The 15,500-nt window shown below is 39.2% G+C and overlaps 1 protein-coding gene across 2 annotated transcripts in view; it reads left to right on the forward strand.

Moving 5' to 3' along the window:
• Positions 1 to 15,500, forward strand: part of RHEB (Ras homolog, mTORC1 binding) — a 42,406-nt gene that overhangs the window by 26,149 nt on the left and 757 nt on the right. Inside the window, exons 3-7 of one of the 2 annotated variants that reach the window (XM_050892281.1) lie at positions 296 to 363; positions 3,530 to 3,612; positions 7,916 to 7,972; positions 8,073 to 8,120; positions 8,646 to 8,727. In XM_050892281.1, the coding sequence (XP_050748238.1) occupies positions 296 to 363; positions 3,530 to 3,612; positions 7,916 to 7,972; positions 8,073 to 8,120; positions 8,646 to 8,727 (338 nt within the window). The remainder of the gene's footprint in view (positions 1 to 295; positions 364 to 3,529; positions 3,613 to 7,915; positions 7,973 to 8,072; positions 8,121 to 8,645; positions 8,728 to 15,500) is intronic. The other variant, XM_050892282.1, reaches the window with a different exon arrangement.

A 15,500-nucleotide genomic window follows, 5' to 3' on the forward strand; every position in this document is an offset into this window, starting at 1 on the left:
GGTTGCCTGGAAGTCTCTTAGAAATGCATCTAAAAACCCTTTTTACTCTTTCCTTTTAAGTAAGTAAAGGAGAAACTGCTGCATCCAATATGAGAATCAAACTTCTGAGTTTCGTTATGTGCAATACACTAGTTAAAGCTACAGCCACCTGACCTAGCCTTTTACTGCTACTTTAAAGCCTATAACTAAAGTTCTTTTTCTTAGTGCCTTGGCTGACAATGGCATAGATGAGTGACTTCTGATTCCTTCCTTGTGTATAATTCTGGCATGTTTATGTATTTCTTGTTTGTTCTAGCTTTTACAAAACTGATCACAGTAAATGGCCAAGAATATCATCTTCAGCTGGTTGACACTGCTGGCCAAGTAAGTTATCTTTCTTTCTTTGAATCTTTCTTCAGAGTTAAGACAACAGGTATTCATACTCCTGTAGAGCTAAGTTGGTAGTGACCATGCGTTCAAAAGTGAAGGTTAACTTAAATGATTCTGCCTTGTCGTTTAGTCACTAAGGAGCAATGTTTCTGTAGTGTTTATTTAAAGGCTTCGTTTTGGTTTTTGTTTGGTTTTTTTTTTTCCTGTCTATTGAACGTATGTGTAAAAAAGTGAAGAAGGAACTACCTTAACTCTGATATACCAAAAGTTCATAAGTAGCTTGCTTGATATTTACAGACTAAACTAGCAGTCTTGCTTTAGATGGAAAATGTCACTTCAGTAAACCATGGAGAAGTTTTTCTTTACTTTTTCCTATTTGTGTGCTCCAGCTACACCACCGTGACTTGTATCCATGAAATAGTCATGGGGAGTAGACAGAAACGCATACAGGTAGTACTTACCAGGCTACCAATAAACTACTGCAGTTCGTTTACATTTTTACGTGATGGTTCATGCGTGCTTCTGAGCCTTCACGTAATGACAGGGTGCGCAGGAGGAGACAATGAATGCGTGTCCTGTAGTGCGGCCAGTAGCTTCATGAAGTACAGGTGGTCATTATATAGTGCTGCTTGGCTGAACTTGCACTGCACGTTCCATGCACAGGAATGCTCCGTCTTTTGAAAGACTCTGTATTAGGAAAAAAAACAGACCAGGGACTGTTAAACCCCTGTATTTTTATCCAAAACTTTTATTGCTTACATTTTCTTATGTTCCCTGATTTCTGATACTATGCCTTTGGGTTTTTTCAAACTATGAGTAGTGTTAAACAATGTTAATGTTGTAAATATGCTGCCAGTACTTAAGACTTTAAAGCTGCAGGACACTTGCTCATAGCTAAGAGACTATTCAGAAGGGTTGTAACCTTCTAGGTATGTTTGATCGCTTTCTTTGAAGAGAGCTATGTGACTTAAGAATAACCATGTTGTATTTATGTGGTGTCAGCTTGTGCTAATCAGCAACACTATATCCACTTATAATGTGTCAGAGGTGTCTGAAGTGATTAGAAACACGATACTGGCCACACGTTCTGGGGCGACATTGTGTGATGGGGAATATTCTGCAGAGGAGAGAGAGGTTGAGAGATGGGCAGGCTGAGAAGTGTGAGCAGCAGAGCAAGCTCCATAGGTTTCACTTTGTGCCAATATAAGTGTGCTTGCCTTACATCTCCAATTGTAGCATAGTGATAAAAGTAAAATTTCTCTTTGAGGAAGAAATGGCCTTCTGGGAAGGCAGTGTAACTTCACCAGTAACATACCGCTATTGCTGAAGTTTATTTTCAGGGTTGATTTCATGTTATACAGTATTGTAAAACCAAAATAACTTCTTTCCCAGCCTGTGGTTATTTTCAGATTTGATTCTTCCTATGAATGACTTGAACTTTTGAGTTCTGGCTCACAGGGTTAGAGGGGAGAGGTGACATTGGGTTATGGAAGGTGTGGCTTGGACAGATTTCTTTCTCAAGTCTGTCTTGCTTAATGATCCATAGGGAGTCCTCACGTGTATACAGCATAGCAAGGATTATATTGGAGATTAGTTACCTACTTGAAAACTTGGCTATGACTTGAATAGTTAGAGCTACGTTGTTTTATCACTTGGCAAAGTTCTTAATTTGACCCACAAGTTCCAGGAAGCATAGCAGCTTTTCTTCCTTCTCCTAACAAGCTAAAAATTAAGTAATGAATTAGAAATAGTTGAGGTTATGGCACTTATTTTTCTTGATACTCCTCTTCTGTCCCATGCCTCTTTACCTTTCATGGTTATCTATTCAGATTTGCGTGGTTCAGTTAAACAGGAGTCTTGGTACAGGATCACAGAAGAGGAGTGCAAAAGGAAATCTTACCTAACACCAAATTCCAGCTGGGGCAATCCTGAGAAATTCCGGGTAAAGTCAAACAACTACAGAGTTGCACTTTCACCTGTTTTACACGCAGACTAGCTCAGATCCCTTCTGTATTGACTTTGGGATTACACAGCCAACTGAAGTGGCAGCTTCGCCTTTCAGTGAAGATGGGGGAGGGCTGCCCTCAGTGTGTAGCAATAAAGGCAAATAAGGGCATCTTTTGTCAAGTGCTACTCTTTCAAACTTTTTTGGCTGAATCTGTGAAGTTGATTTATAAAGGATTTTTCCTCATTTGCCAGTTAAGGAAGTTTGATTCCTTTTGGCTCTCTAGATTTAAGCTGCGTGATTGCACTGCTCCATCTGTTCAGTCATGACAATATACAGAGAGGTTATGTGATCTTAAGCTAAAATTAACATCTTAAGAAGCATAGGTTTAAAAAATTGAGAACTCGTACATTAAGAAGTATGACTCTTATCAAAATGGAAATGTTTCCTGGGAATATCTATTAGAACAATTTAGATTTTTAACATAGTGTTCATAGTATTTGTGTTGCATTACCTGCAATTTGTCAGTCTGTTTCATTTACCTGTTTGGTTAGTTTCTTTTCTACAGGGGTAATAAATTCAGTGATTAAGTTTCTGGTGTTTTGTTTGGGTTTTTTTAATTAAACACTTGTCATATAATGTAAACTTCTAGTTGTCATAAAGCAACTAATAACTATATTTCTTGCATCTGTAGTTGATAAGCATTAGTTAGTTAGTAAGCCAGTTACTCACTTCCTAACAGATCCCTTAGGTAATTTAGATGTGATCAGTGTCACTTGAAATTATGAACTGCTAGATCCTGTCGTCAGCTGTTGAAATTAGGAATTTGAAATGTATCACCAGCAAGATAAGAGGCATAATTGCTAATTAGTGGTAGTACAGAGTGCATGTTTTGTACTAATACAAACTGATAATTAAGCAGGATAAGAGGATTGGGAATAGCTTTAGCTGATCCATAGTCTTAGAGGGAATAAACCAAAAAAGCTGTAGATTCAATTTTAGAGTATACAGACTGACTCAGCTTTCTCTTAATTTGGTAACGATTCCACATCTGACATTATGATGAAAGAACTTAATTCTGAAAGTACTACCTATACAAAATGGCCCTGCACCTCATGTCTTACAAATATGACCAACTTATCTGATGGTGATCTGCTAGCATCAAGCTGTGAACTGTGGCAGTAAGTAATTTTAAATGCAATATTCCTTCTACAGGATGAATACTCCATATTTCCTCAGACGTACTCCATAGACATCAATGGCTACATTCTTGTTTATTCAGTCACATCAATAAAAAGGTAATAAAATCTGTTGTGTTCTTCTGTTTCAGATATTAACCAGATATATTCTGGGTTCAGCTCCTGCCTCTGCTATGTTTTCTTTACATGTGTTTAATTCATTTAATCTCTCTTTCCCTTAGAAGTATAATGGAAATTAAAATCAATGTTTTTTCAGAAATTTCCCCTCAGATCCGAGTATCACAGACATTTTGCAGACTAATATGCAAGGTACCATGTAAGAAATGAGACAGTGCTGAACTACATTGTTTTGAGGTATAAGTAAAAGTACATAGAATGATTTCAGGAATAAGGAGAGTTCATTGCTCTAGCATCAGATACAAAGGCAGACATAAATATGAACCTAAAGGGCACTGTACATTTATGTGAAATACCCAGTTAGTTGCTAGATCAGTCCCTCAGCCTTGTAGCTCGTTACAGTACTGAGATTTCTTTGATCTCTTGTCTTGGATTGTTCTGGTTAACCATCAGAAATTTTCATATAAATAGCAATATATGACTTTTGGCCTGTGGACTCACTCTTGACATGCTGCAGCAAATAATCTTATTTGAAATTTTTCCCAGAGTATCTATTTTGTCCTTGCTGTTAGCTGTCCATTCTGACATGAGGACAGAGTCCATCGTAGCTGGAGTCATTGACTTTCAAGACACATCTCAGCCTTCATAAGGCTTTGTCGTCATCTGCTATTTTGTCCTTTCCTCTGGTTGTCTTGCTTTGTTTAAATACTGGTCATGCTTGAATAGATCTTAATTTTCTAATATTGTACAGCATGTTTGTTATGACAGACAAAATAATCCTATTTTCTTAAATTCTTGTTTGAGTAAAATGATTAAGACCTTTCACTGTCATCAAGTAGAAGAGCAGTTGATGCTTCCCTTCTACTTGCAAGGAAGCTGATCAGCTTTTTGAGTGCTGAAGCATTCCATGTCTTTTCCTCTGAATCAGACAAAACTGGTCATCTTAAGCACTCTTTAGTAGACCATCGTAAAATACAGGTAAAACAACTTGCCTGTTGGCTCTTCTGTGCTTCTCAAAGAAAGGATACAGTCTGGTTATAAACTTCCATTGCTTGTGAGGTCTTTAATGTTGAACAGATTTTCACAGTCCTTCATTCTTGGTTTTCATCTTGAATTCTGAAGTAGTGAAGGGCAAGCACGTGTGATCCGGAGGAAGTGCAACAGATGTTAGGCTTTCATGTGTGTCTAGAGGTGCTAAACTACCGAGCTTTTTTTTTTTTTTTTTTTTTTTTTTTTAAAATCAGAGGTTCTATGTTGGTGGTGAGTAACTTGTATGAAATAGGAGTTAGTAGTCTCAGCCTTAAGCAGACAATCCTGCACTCCTAAAGTGAATAGGAAAATGTTCATTGATAAGTGGTACTGTGAGCAAAAAAAAATCTTTGACTAAAATCAACACAGATCGCTTGGAGGCTTCTGCAGCTTGTGCTGTTCCCTGGTTGGCAGCTAAAGGACGTGTTCTTTTTCAGCTACTCCAGTTCTTGCCTCATGATTTCTTGAGCTTAGCAGTACAGATGAAGAAATGAAATTCTGTTTTCTGTGGTAGCATTCAATCAGTTAAAACAGAAACCGAATTATGGTGAAAACACTAACAGAACAAGATATGTTAAGACTGTAGGTAGATAGTCTTTTCATCAGTATTTTAGTCTTGATCAATTTATTCCAAGTTTTTTTGTTTCTTCCTTTAAATTTCAAAGTATCAATGATCCTGTCTTGTTCAATTCCTTATGTTCTGTATCAAGACAGTTTAGGCAATAGGAAAGATCTTCCACAATACTCTGGTAGCTTAGATGACTTGTCCAGGCAATCAGATTACAGTCACCATCTGTCTTGACTTCTGTCAAAGTGTGTATATTGATCTGAGTATTGATCCAGCAGGGATGAGAGCTTTGACAGCAAACTTAATAGAAATGCCCTTTTAAAATTATCATCTTCCCTGCTGACCTCCAGTGGGAAGTTTAAATGGGACTTGAGTAGAAGCTAACACCCTACATTTTTCATATTCCCAGGCTCTCAGCAGCAAGGTTACTGCAAGGCTTTTGCTCTAGTTCAGCTTAATTAAATTCCAATTTTATATCTTGCTGGGTTCCATGATGTTGTGTAACACGTTTATCTGACAGCTAGTAATTTTTTTGTTGTTGTATTTTACACGTGGAGCTGTTTGCTGTAACCCTATTTGCTTGACAGAACCGTAAAGGACCTCTTATGGTCTCCAAATCTCTTGCTGTTTCGCAACTTGATGTGATGATGCTCTTTTTGGATTGGTCAATACCTGTCTTAAAGTGTGCCCCTGCTCCTGCTAGCCTTATTAATTTGAAAAGCTTTCTAGAACATTAAATTGGTCTGGTCAAGCCAATTTCATTCCTGGCAGTTCTTAGCAACTTGTTTCTGTGTCAGAATTGTGTTTGAGTTTAAATAGCACTTCTCTTCTGGTTTCCACCTTGATCTGTTAACAAAGATCAGTTGTTTATTTGTAGTATTTTTACTAAAAATGGAACTCATGTAGTATCCTATCCAAGCAGATAGGTACACAGACTTGGGAAACGAAGAGCCCAAGTTGAACAAGAACACTTTGCAGCATTGTGTGCTGGAACCTCAGGTGAGGACTCGCCAGGGTGCTGTGCCATGGCATGGCGTTTTTCTGGCTATGCTGGAAACAACACACCTCATAGTGGAAAGGGAACGGTGATTGTACTGTGTTAGTGATTCAGTTATCCTGTGGCTAGTGCGCTAGATCTTTCCTGTTGCTTCAGACTGAGAAGCAGTTTTGTGGTCTGTAGCAGAATTTTTTTTTTGTAGTATTTTTATTCTTCTTTCAGTTTGCAGGGTCACCTAGTTCTGTGTGTACCAATGCCTCTCAACTTTGTCACAACCAAACTCCATTTAACTCTTAATTTTGAAGTAATTATAAGAATGAAAGTCCAAGACAAGTTCTCAGGACCAGAATGTCACTAATACCTTTTCAGCATAAGCTCTTTGTAACCCTAAGTCCTTTTATTGATTCCACATTTTTATATAATCTGTAGTATAGTACTTGAGTTACTAATAGTAAGTTGTGCTAGACTAAGTCACGCTTTTGTTTGCAAAGAACTAATTTTCTTGATAGGATATACTAAAACTATTAGCTGAACATGGAGAAGTACTGTGTTCTACTCGGTCTCAAAAATTATTGCTGGTCAGACAAATTGACCTACTTGACAGACAATCCTTCTTAAATATGGTAGCATTTATTGTTCCAGAAGTGAGAAGTTTTAGTGATTCAAATAGCTTGAATAGTGTTTTTAGGCACAAGTTCTTTGAGAGCTCCGAGTTGGAAGTATGTTTGAGTGCTGCTCTATTTTTAAGAGTTTCAGTTCTAATTGAAATGCAGTGCAAGTCAAGACACTGCCTGTAGCTAACAACCTTGGAAGTTGGAAAAGTTTCGGTCACTTTTTTGTTGTTCAGTTGTGTGTCCCGTCTGTGAGCCTGTGCCTCTCTCTTAAAACAAATCTGAATTGTGCACTTCATGTACCAGCATTTTTTCCATAATGTAATTAGAGGAGCACAACATCTGCTCTTCAACCCCATTTATAGCTTGTTCTCAAAAGTACTAAATGTCAAATGCAGTGGATTTTGTTAGTGAGGTTTTTGGCTTTTTGCCGTTTCACAGTACTGCTTCTTATCTCCCGTCAGCCAAACTTCACATACGTGGTAGGTGAACGGACAACAAGTATTTGAATAACCACTGTTTCAATACCATCTTGCAGATCAGTTTACTCACTTCCCATAGAAAATTAGAGTTTAGGCTTCTTTTGGCTTTCACATAAAGAAAACTAAAGAATTCTACATGAACCAAGTGTTCTCAAAAAATAATGTATTCTTTCAAGATGGAGTGTGCTTAACTCTAAATACTTTTTCTTTGAAACTGCTTTAATTTGAGATGCTCATCGAGCATTGTTGGACTCTAGCAGTTAAATTTCTTACTGCAGATACAAACCAGATGAGAGGTGGGAGGGGCTTTTAGTGATTCTATGTTAGATGCATCGGTCCTGGGTAATGTTATTTATTTCTGTAAATATCATGACTGGGGAAGCTATAAGGGTAGGCATAGGCTAGTCTTTGCTGCTTCTGGGACCATTTTGTCTGTTGTACACAAATCGGTAAGACTTTCAGCATCTTTGTAGTTCTGCCACTATACGTAGAATAAGTTTTAAACACAGCAACCTACATATGCATTTAATTGCTTGTGTATTGGGTATTAAGGATAAACATTGGAGTGCATGTGTGACTTCATCCCTTTATTTTGCAGTTTTGAAGTGATAAAAGTTATCCATGGCAAGTTATTGGATATGGTGGGAAAAGTCCAGTAAGTAGTGACACTTTCATCTCATTTCATTGCAGGCATGTTACTAGTACTTTGTTCAGTATACTGTAACTGTTCTGAAGTTCTGAACTTTCTTTCACAGAATACCCATTATGCTGGTTGGAAATAAAAAAGACCTGCATATGGAACGGTATGTGAACTCCAGTATGTGTGAAATGCAAGATAGCAGCCGGCATTCCTGCGGCTGCAATGCGCTAGTTTTGTTCTTGGCTTTCCGTAACTAAAATCAAACTGTAGTTTAAAATAAGGTACTGGCAAAGGAATTGTGTCCAGAATGCGAAGTAGGAGCCATGAACTTTTGTTGTAATGTTGACTTTTGCTATAAGGTTTCAGGGACGATCATTTAACACTTCGGTTTTTTTCAAGACAAGTAACAGAAGTGTATTTTTCACCACTGTAAAATACCAGATGATATTACAGATAATGAAAACAAAGGAATACTTTGGGACAGCTGCTCTTCTGGGTCGCATAGCAGTTTTACCTGGCCCAGTAGTATATTTGACAGCAGCCAAAAGGAAATGCTCTGGATCAGACTTCACAAAACATTCCTATTACATGCATTTATGTGCTTCAGTACTCTGAGGTCTTTCCTGATGTATCAAATTCCAATTCTTTTGCAAGTTATAAAGAAACATACTTTTTTTCCTTTGGTCAGGGTGATCAGCTATGAAGAAGGGAAAGCTTTAGCAGAATCCTGGAATGCAGCTTTCTTGGAATCTTCTGCTAAAGAAAATCAGGTAACGGATTTAAGAGTCACTTTATTCGAATAGCAATGTAATGGAATGACTCATAGTTTCACTTTATTAAAGGAAGCCAAAATATTTGCATGTACTCTACAGATATTTTGTGTAGATGGTTGGAAACAAAATGGCTGGCTGCATTCAGGTTTACATACACAAGTTTTTCCATGCAACTGTAAATGGAAGGAGGAAGTGAAGAACTGAAAGTTACTTCACTGAACATAGCAGAACACTTACTGACAAACTCGAATCCATGTGGTGGGTGGAACAGAGTCTGTGATCTGCTGCCGTTACCTTAAATAGGAGGTCATTGCGGTTGCAGAGGAGTGAGTTGGTGTAAGAGGACGAACCTCGTGTTTTAAGATGCTAGGCAAGGCTCGGTCTCTCTAATGTGGGGAATAATCGTTTTGTGGGTCCGTGGAGGGGGGGAAGCAAACAGAAAAATGTTAGAATACAGCAGAGGCTGTCAGACACTACTGTGATACAGCTGTAGTGAAGTTGCACAATCTGACGCACTATAACCCGCACACATTTACACTTGTTGGTTTCCTATCACAGAAAGAAAGTATTTAATTACATGTTAAATAACATCTTATTCTTGTTTTCTCTAACTAACTTTCTTTAAAATGCCTCCTAAATATGGTCTGGTATTTGAATTTGTTCCTGTGGCTGTTAATAATACTTTGTCATTGATTTGACACCTTACGTATCGAAGCTACAAGAGCATCCTGGTTTGGGCTTGAAGTAATGGATAATTGCTGCAGATGGGGGGGGGGGGTGGGGTGTCGTGTGTGTGTGTGTTTCCATGTCCCTTTCCACACCCCCACCCCCACCCCGTTTTCTTTCTATTTTTTTTCCCTATAGGTCTCAACAGCGTCAAAGCTTTTGCTTTTTGAAAATATAGACATATGATAAGGTCAAAAGGACATTGTCAGGCTAGTTTTAAACAAATGAGTCCTTATGCAGAAGAAACGCTTACATTGTCTCATATTTAACCTAGCATATCACATCCTTGGCCTCCTTGATAACATCAGCACAATCGAAAGGGCAGTCCTATAGCTAGGACAGGACCTGTTTAAGCAGCCTTTCTTTCCCTCTCCCCCATCCCCAAGAGCAAAACAAATAGCTTTTGTCCAAAGTCTGTTGTCAACAATTCTACAAGTTACTTGAGTAAAGTTGGATTTTCCCTGGAAGAAAAACTTGGATTTTTTTTCTCCAGATATGGAACAGTTGGAGTTAGTTTATCAGTACTTCTGTTTCTGGCTAAGACTTGCATTAACCTTGTGAAAATTGGGCATGATGAAAGCATGAAATTTCTCAATATCTTCTCTGTACCGCTGGAGAGCTTCAAATGCATACCGAAGGAAACTAAATTGACAGTGTGAAAATAAACCAGTTAAAAGCATCTGATTATTTTTTTTTTTCCCCTCCTTTATTTTAAACGACTTAATACTTCTGGATTAGACAAAGCTATTGCCTGTACTCTTTTTTCTTTTGGCATATGTTCGCAATGTGTAACAGCATAGCAATTCATATCTAGCAGAATATCTTACTGATAACTTTTCTGAAGTTTGTATTGTTCTTGGTTCAAAGAAAAAAAAAGTTGGGTATATTTATGCAAAGAAGCTAAAAGCTTTATATGATGCTTGGCATGTCTTGCATATTAAACTGCTGCACTAACAAAGTCCCATTGACTGCCATGTATTTGTGTCTGTTCCTTAGTCTCAGACTGACTGTATTAAGTTACGCTGCCAGCTGAAATTTATATAGCAAACTTCGTAGCTTTCAGGGAAATTGGAAAGGCAATTATATGTCAGATAGTCAAAATTGTGTACAGTCCTGTACAAATCCCACAAAAAATCAGAAGTTGTGTTCATTCTTGCTGTCAAAGGTGTTCTTACCAGGTCTTCCTTTCGGCAGGATCCTTCAGAATAGTGATCGCAGGTCGCTGTAAATTCTGTCCCTCTGGATTTAGACGCAGGTTGTTCGAAACAGGTGCTTGAACACAATTCCTCCTTCATGCCTCTTACGTAATACACTCGGTAAATTTGTCTGGCTTCAGAAGTTTGGGAGATCATATGTCACTTCTGAGATGGGTGCCCACAGCATGTGACCATCTTTCAGGCTTTCTGGCGTGCTTCCTTTGGAGGCTTGGGATGTACAGAAGAAAGTGTGAAGGAGCCCAAAACTGGGGCAGCTGCCTTAGTCTTCTCGCAAACGGTTGCGGAGGAATGCTCGCCTCTGAGGAGGTGGAATATTGAGCTTTGAGAGCAAAGTTTGGAGTCTAGAGCTAGTGAGGTGCTAGGGGGAACAGGAGACACCAGGCATTGTAGCATCGCTTCCTATGAGTTATACCAGGAGCACTTCTGAACTCCCTGCATTTTTTTCCTCCAAATCCTAATTTGACAGGATCAAAACAGCTGATATCCTGTCTTGATAGAGGTCTATATATCTTGTCTTACTCTAAAACTGTCTCTGGTTTGGGGGGGGAAGGGTTTATTTTGAACTTAGTAACAAAGCGTGTTGTCATTCTCCTGGTGCTGAATGTTCACCTTACATAAGTCAACATTACTGGAAAAAGAAGTCTGTTGGCACTTTTTGCTTGGAGGTTCATCCAAGTCATCACATGTACTGGCTCGGTACAGCAGATGTAACTTGCCCATCAAGATTAAGTCCAAACTCCTTCCAAAACTGCTTCAGATTCTGTTTGCTTTACAGAAAGCTAATTTGATGCTTAAAGGGATGAGCTGGACTGGATTGGGAATTTAGAGCTTAAGAACTTCAGCAGAGAGCTCAAATATTCCTGGCTGGGGGGAAGTCTGTTAATCCTTTCTCTCTGAAACCTAGCCATCTGTATTTGGTGGATGTAGAGCAAAAGTATGACAATTTCTAGTATGCTGGTCTGAAATTGGTTTGGTACGTAATGTTCTTAGCAGTGAGGAGAGTAGGTCTCCTTGCTACAGGGGTTAGACCAAACTCGATCAGCTATGTGGTCTATCCTTTGTAACAGCTCTGTTTGCAAGGAACTGCTGAAACCAGAGAAGATAACTCCCTGTAACAGGTTCTGATAGCAAAGGCTCCTTTCACCTGCAAGGGGGTGGGAGAGCATTGACTCTTCCCCTTCCTGCTTTGGCCAAAAAAAAAAAAAAAAAAATACTTTTTGGAGCATCTGTGAGAGTCCTAGGAGCATAGCTCTACTATAGTGGGCAACTAAAACAGTTCTATAGATTAACTTCAGCAAACTAGACCCATTCTACCAGGAGTTATCAAAAGATAGCACATTCTAGAAATGGCATGACTTTGAATAGATGGAAAGCGAGAGAGGCAAAGATCAAAGCTGCAGTGATGATAAATGGTAGTGGCTGGCAAGAGTTCTCAAGGTCAAATATATTTGAGGCCATGTATCAGCGCCTCCAGACAAGGGTGACCTGGTAGGACTTTCGGAGGAGCCTGCCTATCAGCAACACATCAGTCACCTAGGGAAATCTCTGGGCTTTGAGAAGGCAATTCTGAGACTTAACAGAAAAGACCTCTTTTAGATTACTGTTGGGCTATTATTGTCATATCTTCTCAAGCTGCTTAATTATTACCAGAGAAGTTGAACTGCTTTGGCTAACTTCAGGAGCTTTGAGCCTTTCTTTTGGAATTCCCTACTTTGTTTCACCTAAGCCATAGTATAGTGCTTCATCTTAATCCCAGTACAATAAAGTGGTTACTGTTTGAAATAAAACCAGAATCCAAATTGGTCTTAAACCCAGTTGAAGCTGGGAGCTAACCTTTACTGGAAGAATTCAGGGAGTAACAAGCGGCCAAATTGTGTTCATCCAGTTACGCAAAATTCATTAGATAAACTTGTTTTAGAAGGGGCAAGGAAGTAGCAAAAAATCTACTTCTTGCCAAAATGGAGCTCTCTTCAAAAGCAATTGCTTGGGCGTTGCTTCTTTTTCAAGAGCAACTTCATCTTCAAGCTCAGAAGATGCAGTGCTCAGTAGATGCTTCAGAGAGGTTTGGGATCTTGGCCCCTCTCCAGGGGTCTGAGATGTTTACCTGGGAGAGTGTGTTTGGACTGGCAAAGATGGGGGGAAAAACCTCTCTTCCTTTACCTGACTATTGTTCAAGTTCCTTTGCCCAGTTCTGTGCCAAGATAAACTAGTAGTATGAGCAGTTGAGAGTTTTGTCTTTGAAATAATAAAACAGTTGCATAGTTGAAAAATACAGCATACCAAAGGATGACTCCAGTGGCTGCGGGCTGGATTTGGGCGTTTGCACCTTCCTGTGCTGGCTCCTGGGAGCGTGTTCCCGACTTCCCGCTCGTGCAGAGAAAATTGCACCTCCTGAGCTGTCTGTCCTGCTCACACCAAGGGGCACATCTGCAGAAGCAGTTGAGCCTCTGGTGTCTCTTGCGCGGTGCTAAGCTCTCTAGGCAGCGTGCGTTGCTCAGGCTGACATCTATTCTGTTTCCTCAGGGGAGAAAGGTAAAAGAAAGCCAGATGGCTTTCTGTAGGCTAGGTGTGACCCACATTCTGTAATTGGACCATATGGAGACAGATGCATATAAAGTCTGGCTGTGTTCTTTATTCCTTGTCACAAAACACAGCTTCCTGCGTTGTTGAAAAGCTCGTTCTAAAATTCTTCAGCATATTTGGGCTGAATTACAAATTCCTAAGCATTAACTGTAGGACAGTGATTAAACCTTCTCATTGAATACATATTTTCTGTGAAATGAATTAACAAGCCCTGTGAACTCCTACATCTTAGTGTTTCAAACTGCATGTCTTTGACAGAGAATGTACGGCTTCTTGGTTGACAGAATAAGTTGTGGAGGTTTTTTAATGGGTGTTTTGAAGCAGGGGTATAAAGAACTTGTGCATTAAAATGAAACCATTGAAAATTTCAACTCTAAGTAAGGAAATATTGGTGCAGTGTATTTGTAAATCAGTATATCACCACGTTTTAATTAAGGGAAACTCTTCATTAGTGGAACCAGTTTGATAACAACTGCAGTCCTGACCATGGCTCTCCTGGAGTCTAATTTGCCCAGGAAATGTGTTGTATCATTACTGGACTAATGAGCCACTTCCGTCAGATTCTGTTGGGATTGCAGGGAAACTCCCTTATACGGAGGAATACTCTATTTCCAGATTATGAAGTATTTTAAATAGTTCCAGAGATAGTACTGTGCACAAATGGTATAAATATGGGAAACTTTAAAATTCAGTCTAATCTTGTTAAGATTGCTTTAAGATTGTTGTGGGGCTACTTCAGTCAATGGGATTAATTTGGAAGTGATCCAGTAAAGAATTGTACCTTGTGGAGGCGGAAAAAAATCTGTCAGGTCAGAACACACAGTCATAAATCACAGGGTGCTCTTCAGCCTGCTGATTAAAACCAACAAAACCCCCTTTTCATTCTCTTTCATAATGTGACTGCTTTTATATAATGAATATACTTTCCTTCTTAAGGAGCGTATGCTTGGAATTCGTGAAACGGATGGCTAGAGGTTAGATAAACTTAAAATGGCATGTCTGAGATCATCAGGAGACCATTTCCAAGTTGAAGATTCACATGCTGAAGTACTGATCATATGGTGGATCTTCAGCTCGAAAATACCATAGAGAAGAAAAGCACTTTAGAATTGTCCTTGACTGTAGTATAGGTTTATTCTTCTTGAATTACTTCTAGGCAATCTCAGATGCTACATGTTGTAGTTGTAGTTTCTGCATATTCTGATGGAGGCTAGTGTACAATTTTGAAACCCTTAAAACTGAGTGAATCCTGAAAATACCAGATTAACAGTGTAAGGTATTTACTACAAGTAGCATTCATGATGTTGTCCCAGACACCTTACTCTCCCTCTTCCAGTATCCTTACAAACAAACAAAACCCCACCAAAAACCTAACTACACTTAATTGAATTCTACTGTAAAATCTCCTGAATCACTCAAGTGGTCTGACATCCTTTCTACGTGTCTCTGCTTCAGTTAGACTTATTTTCATGGGAAATTGTGTCTTTTCATCCCAAGATTTTTAACTTGTACTCACTAGCATGTGTGTGTCTGGGGAAGTATCGCCCTTCTGAGCCCAGGCACTCCGTTTCATCACCTGGAGCTTCAGTAGGGGAGAGCCTTTTTCACCAGACTGCTTTATGCTCAGTGTGGAGGGAAGAGACTCGGCTTAGACCAAGCGGAGTTGATAGCAGAACGAGTGACTCCTACTCTGAGAGTACTTGCTGCCTTCCCTCTGAAGGAGTGAAGGGATCCGTAGTCCATGTGTGGCTTGCGATTTTGCAGAGGGACTCTGTATAATCCTGGATGTTCCATACAGCGAGCTAGGATGTTTGTGTGAGCCTGACCATGTTAGCAACCGCTGTCCTATAGTTCAAGCTGTTTAAAATGTAAAACCTCTTTCTCTCAGAAGGACTTTATCAAAGGATGTTGCTTAATATTAGACAGTGGCTGATTTGGCTCGTGTTTTCCCCTCGTATTCTTGCACCATGTATAATACTGGTCTTACCTATAGGTAAGACGAGAAAATCAAGAATATCAAAGTAACCCTCATACTGGGCTGTGCAAAGTCAGTGTTTAGAGCTGAAAAATCTGCTGCCTTCTGTAGTTACTTGGAATCTTAGAGGAAATTAATTGGTTTATTCTCTGGAGCAGCACAGCATCAAAATTTTTGATGCTGTCAGTCACTCAGCACAAGCTTACTATTTAAAATAAAGCTGAATTACAGGTATTAGCTCTTTTGTAAGTATGGCTCAGTTTATACTT

This window comes from Gymnogyps californianus, chromosome 2 (genome assembly GCF_018139145.2).
Source record: "Gymnogyps californianus isolate 813 chromosome 2, ASM1813914v2, whole genome shotgun sequence".
Taxonomy (NCBI): Eukaryota; Metazoa; Chordata; class Aves; order Accipitriformes; family Cathartidae; genus Gymnogyps; species Gymnogyps californianus.